Below are 6,222 nucleotides of genomic sequence, written 5' to 3'. Positions count from 1 at the left end.
AAGTGATGAACCTTAAAAAAAATCAAAGTTTACAAACAAATTAAAACTTTACTCTACTTTATAAAGAACAATAAGACACTATAGTAATGCATACATTCTTACACAATTATTAAACATTATATATAATATACTTCTACCATATTAGTAATTTTTTATATTTAGTTTTTTAAGTAATTACAACCAATACATATAGATTACAACCTTCATGTTGGTAATAAATGCCTTAAGAAAGATGTTTTACATTTGTGTAATTAGTTTTAAGACACAGTTATATTAACTACATACCAATTTAATAAACATTTATCAAATAAATGTAAAAAAATGGGATTTAATAAAGTTAATTGAATAATGAGTATGACCATCTTTCTGCTTATCCCTCAGAAAAGAAGAAGATGACCATCTTATTGATATTATTTATTTATCATTAAACTGTGACTGGCAAAATACAAAGTTTTGACACGGGTCTTTTAAATACAGAATCCTTGCACTTAAGAGTCACTACACGGGTCAAGTTGTCTTGTCCCGGATGCTTCTCCAAGATTCTACCATACAACCATCTAGATGGTGGAAGATCATTTTCCATCACAAGCACTACATCACCTATATTTGGTTCAGGTGTGACCTTTGACCATTTGTATCGATGCATAAATTGAGTGAGATATTCTTGTGACCATCTACGCCAAAAATGCTGTACCAAACGCTGAGTAAATTGCCACCGTTTAAGGCTAGTGACGTTAGAATTTTCATAATTAGTGTCAGGAGCAAGGATTAAAGGTTCTCCTATCAAAAAATGACCTGGGGTAAGTGGAAAGGGGTTTTTTGGGTCATCGCTTAACTGAGATATAGGTCTTGAATTTAGACATGCTTCTACCTGTGCCAGGACTGTTACCATCTCTTCATAGGTAAGTGTAGCATTCCCAATTGTTCGTTTCAAGTGATTTTTTGTAGATTTAATGCCGGCTTCCCACAATCCTCCAAAATTGGGTGCATGGGGTGGAATAAACTGCCAACTTGTTCCATTGGTTGATAACCAATCTGCAATTTCAATTGCCACAGTTGATTTTTCTTCTGCTAACAAATTCTTCAACTCTTTGGAAGCACCAACAAAATTTGAGGCATTATCACTGTACAAGGTTTTACAAATTCCACGGCGTCCCACAAAACGCTTATAAGCTGCCAAAAATCCTTGACTGGTCAAATCGGTTACTGCTTCCAAATGAATTGCTCGGGTTGCCATACAAATAAACAAACAAATGTACCCCTTATATGATTTATGACCTCTACCCTTAGATGTTCTGAGGTATACAGGCCCTGCATAATCCAAACCACTTTCATAGAAGGGTCTATTTACTGTTACTCTGGCCTTGGGCAATTGCCCCATGAGTTGTTCTCGTTTTTGAGCTGCATATCGTACACACTGAACACATTTTCTTATATAAAACTTCACCCGATTTTTTACATCCAGGATCCAGTATTTTAATCTTAAGTAGTTTACCATTACTTGCATACCTCCATGCAGCGTTTTATCATGTGCATCTGCAATTATAAGATCAGTAAGATGTGCTTTAGCAGGAAATATTATTGGATGCTTTTGGTATTCCTCTATTTCAGCATTTTCCAATCGACCCCCAACTTTCAAGATTCCTGAATTGTCCAGATACGGAGTAAGAGAGGTAAGTTTACTTTTTCTATTAATTTTGCCTTCCTTTTTTAAATCTTCTATCTCCTTTCCAAAATATTGAACTTGCATCTGTCGAATGCAGATTAAGAGTGCCTCATTTATTTCTTCTGCTCTCAACCATTTGGTTTTTTGGATTTGTTTTTGAGGTAGCCATCTCCTACATAAGGCAATTACTCTTACAAGTCTTCTTAGTGTTCCAAATCTCAACAACATATTCTCATGATCTCTAACAACTGCATGATGAACCGGTTTTGCCTTTTCTTCAATGGTTGTTTCATAGGACTTATTGTTATCCAACAGAATCTCTTTATTTTGTAACCACATAGGTCCTTCTTTCCACAATCTTAGATCCTTTAATTCAGAGGGTTTAACTCCTCGAGATGCACAATCTGCTGGATTATCTTTCGATTGTACATGTCCCCAACAGGATCTATCAAAATGAGTAATAATTTCTGACACTCGATTTGCTATAAATGTTTTCCACCTTCCAGGATGACTGCTCAACCAGGCAAGTACTACCGTTGAGTCAGTCCATGCCTTTATATTTTCCCTTGGTGTATTTAAAACCTCTGATACCTCCTTCAACAGTTTAGCCAAGAGAACGGCTCCACAGAGCTCTAGTCTGGGAATTGACACTTGCTTTATTGGAGCAACTTTAGTTTTAGAGGTTACTAAAGCAACATGCACATTTTTATGTTCATCAATAACTCGAACATATATTACAGCTGAATATGCTTTGTTGGAAGCGTCACTAAAACCATGCAACTGCACACATGTGTCACCCTTACTGGTATGTATCCATCTTGGAATTATAAATTTCATAAATTCAGTAAGTTCGTTTCTATAACTATTCCATTCTTTTAATAGACAAGGTGTGAGCTCTTGGTCCCACTCGATACCACTTAGCCATATTTTCTGAATAAGTATTTTTGCAATGATTATTGATGGGGCTAACCAACCGAGTGGGTCGAAGAGTCTTGAAATTTCTGATATAACCTTTCTTTTTGTTACAGGTCCAGAAGATTCAGGAAGCTGCACACTATATTGGAAACTATCTGAGATTCGGTCCCAGGTAAGTCCCAAAATTTTAAATATACTGTCAGTTTTAATTTCCAGTTCCTCGATTCCTTTTTCTCGCATTCCCTTTAGCAACTCATCATTATTGCTGGACCACTTTTTTAATATGAAGCCTCCCTTCCTTAAAATTTCTTTTATTTCTTGGTGAAGTTGTTTTCCTTCTTCAATATTTTGGCAGCCACTCAGCAAATCATCCATATAAAAATCTTGTAAGATTATTTCAGATGCTGCTGGGAAATTGCTTCCTTCATCACGTGCAAGTTGCTGCAGTGTTCTAACAGCTAAATATGGAGCTGACGCAGTTCCAAAGGTGACCGTGAGTAATCTATAACTTTTTATTACAGATTCTGGATTGGTTATATCTCTCCACCAAATACGTTGGAAATTTACATCTTCCTTGCTCACTTTTACTTGCCTATACATTTTCTCTATGTCGGCAACAAGGCATATTGGGTTACCACGCCAGCGCATGATCAAGGTACGCAAGTCATCTTGCAGGGTAGGTCCAATCATCAAATTGCTGTTTAATGATTCCCCATTTTTATCCCTACATGAGGCGTCATAGACAACCCGTACTTTAGTTGTATCCTTCTCTTCCCGAATCACACAGTGGTGTGGAAGATAAACTGCTTCAGGTTCATCCTCTTCATTATTAGGTACAACTTCTAGATGACCTAAATCTAGATAATCTTGTATTACATTGCTATACTCCTTTTGCAATTTTTTATTTTTTGACAATCTTTTTTCCAGCATGTCAAATCTTTTTAAAGCAATTTCTTTACTGTTACCATACTTGCATGGTGGGTTGCTGGACTTAAAGGGTAACTTCACAATGTATCTTCCATTTTCATCTCTTTTAGTTGTATTTTTAAACATTTCTTCACATTTTATTTCTTCTTCAGTTAACAACCTTTTTTTGTTTTCTTTTGGTTCAGCTTCTATTTCCCAAAACTTCTGCAATAAATCCCTTTCAGATATTTCAGTGTGCATACTGATAATTGAAGTGCAACATGTCTGTGAACTGCTTATATTGCTGTTCCCAACCTGGCCGGAGACTATCCACCCCAATGTTGTATTTTGGGCCATTGGATAGCCTGGCGGACCCTTTAATATTCCATTGATTAACACTTGTCCATAGACATCCGCACCTAACAAAATATCAATCTTATTAGGTGTATGAAATAATGGATCCGCTAGTTTTAACTTTGACAACTCTTCCCATGCTTGCAATACCACCTGTTTTTCAGGAAGGAAAGAAGTTAGTCTTTTTAATACATGTGCCTTAACAGTTATGTTATATGAAGGATCTTGGAGTGATTGTAACTTCAATAAAACTACAGCCTTAGATACTACTGACCCTTGCTGATCACCACCGAGTCCTATCACATTACTTTCAGTATATATTTTATTCAACTTCAGAAGCTGCACGGTTGCCTCTGTGATAAAGGATGCTTGAGATCCTTGATCTAATAATGCTCTTACAATAATACTATAATTGTTTCTCACCTGGACCTTAACTAAGGCCGTTGCCAATAACACTTGACAATGAATATTTGAGAAACAAGTTACAATATTGCTCAACTTAACTTCCTTTGGTTCTACGGTACTACTACTTTGTGCCAGTGCTTGTGATTTCAAATGACCTTCTCGTGTCTCTGCACCCGTAGGATGCAGCAATGAATGATGTCGCTTATTACAAATTTTACACTTAATAGGCAGACGGCAAGCGAAAACAGAGTGGTTACTATGGAGGCATCCAAAACATAAACGTTGATTTTTAACAAATTCACGCCGTGACTCAACAGATTCTTGTGCAAATTTTTTACAATTAGCCAATTTATGATTATCTTGACAAAAACCACAAGATTGAATTTTATTATTCACTACATGCAAATTTTTGACAGTATGACTCCTTGAGCCTTTAGAATTTTTATTCTCCAAGAACTCCAAAGAGCGAAATCTTTGTTCTAGGAATTCCTTAAAATTTTTAAACGTAGGAATGTCCTCCGATGAATCACTTAATCTAACCTCCCATAGTTTTCTAGATTCAGTGTCTAACTTTAAACAAAGAATATAAATTACAATAACATTCCAATGCTCTGTATTAATACCTAAATTATCTAAAGCACACAAACATTCATTACTTGTATCTAAAAGCTCCTTTAATGATGATGCAGACTCAGTTGTTACATTTCTTTGGCTCATGAACCTTTTCAGTATACCATCTGCCAAGTATCTTTTATTGTTGTACCTCCTATCTAATTGGTCCCAACACATTTGGTAATTTTGTGATGTTACAGGTATGTGTCTTAGCAACTGCTCTGCCTCCCCTGATATGTGCGTCTTTAGGTAATGTAATTTTTGAACTTCGTCAATTTTAGAATTACTGTGAATTAAGGACCTGAATAAGTCCCTAAAACTTAACCATTCGTTATAATTTCCTGAAAATATAGGTATGGATATTTGAGGCAGCTTGACACTTGTGCCTTCTTTAATATCCAAAGCCTGGGAAGCACTACCACTAGGCCTATATTCACTAGATTTTTTTAAAATTTGTTTTAGTTCAGATTTATAATCAATATATAACTCTTCAGCCCTTTCATATAGTTCACTCGAAAAATATTGATAGGTTTTCAATTCATCAGTTGCTAATTCCACAATTTTGGTATGATTGTTCATAAATGTTGTAAACTGACATTCTAAACTGTCCAACCGAGCTTCTACGTATGTTTCTGTTAATCTAGTTTTTGGACTCTTTTTAAAGTTCACTTGAGCTTTTTCGATATTGTTAATTAAATTGGATTGCACTCTGTAGAGAGCCTCCATCTTGTTTTATCACTCACTGACACACTATGACTATGAAACCGCTTCAACAAACCCGATGTCCCGAGTCGCCGCCACCGGCAGCAGCCCTGCCACCTCTCGTACCGTCTCTCAGACACGAAGGCCGAACACGATGCTCCGTCGCGCCTCGCCCGTAGGACTCCGCTGGGTGCAGCTTGGCGTGGCTTGTATACCGCTTGCTCAATGCGCCTTGACGTCGACCACGAGGCAATTTGTAGTTGTACTTCTCGTGTTTTATTGCGTATCCGGCACGAAGACCAAATTTATGTTAAGTCTTTCTTTAACCATTACAAAAATAACAAATTTATGTTATAAGACTTTCTTTATTAGTACAACTAAATACCATTACAGAAATAAGAAAAAAGGTTATCGCTAGTGTTAAGTCGAGTCAATGTCTCATTGGCAATTTTGCTTTGGCATAGACATTTTTTTTTTTTTTTTTTATGGTTTCAGACCACAGATTAAACAGCCTGTGTCATTTAAGATCGAATGAGATTGCAGTCTGTAATACGTAACTATTATATTTATCTTTGTGGCACACTAAGTATTAGTAATTTTTAAAAATATTTTTTTATAACTGTTTAAAACATAGTTTGTAACATTCATTTCAGTTTCTAGTC

The 6,222-nt window shown here is 36.0% G+C and overlaps 1 protein-coding gene across 1 annotated transcript; it reads right to left on the bottom strand.

The window, feature by feature from the left end:
• Nucleotides 1-424: 424 nt before the first annotated feature.
• On the bottom strand, nt 425-5,584 carry LOC128198602 (uncharacterized). The gene is made up of 2 exons (XM_052884821.1): nt 5,472-5,584; nt 425-5,144 (listed from the first exon to the last, which is right to left on the bottom strand). Exons 1-2 carry the CDS (start codon nt 5,582-5,584, stop codon nt 425-427), a joined length of 4,833 nt encoding a protein of 1,610 aa, XP_052740781.1.
• Nucleotides 5,585-6,222: the final 638 nt, after the last annotated feature.

Source organism: Bicyclus anynana, chromosome 12, assembly GCF_947172395.1.
Source record: "Bicyclus anynana chromosome 12, ilBicAnyn1.1, whole genome shotgun sequence".
Lineage (NCBI taxonomy): Eukaryota > Metazoa > Arthropoda > Insecta > Lepidoptera > Nymphalidae > Bicyclus > Bicyclus anynana.
This window is presented reverse-complemented; position numbering and strand designations above follow the sequence as displayed.

Excerpts from the sequence above, each read along its gene's own strand:
- LOC128198602 (XM_052884821.1), bottom strand. The coding sequence starts at position 5,584 with ATGGAGGCTCTCTACAGAGTGCAATCCAATTTAATTAACAATATCGAA. Across the intron at positions 5,145-5,471 it reads GAAACATACGTAGAAGCTCG|TAATTCTAAAATTGACGAAG; the intron begins GTTGGACAGTTT and ends CTTAATTCACAG.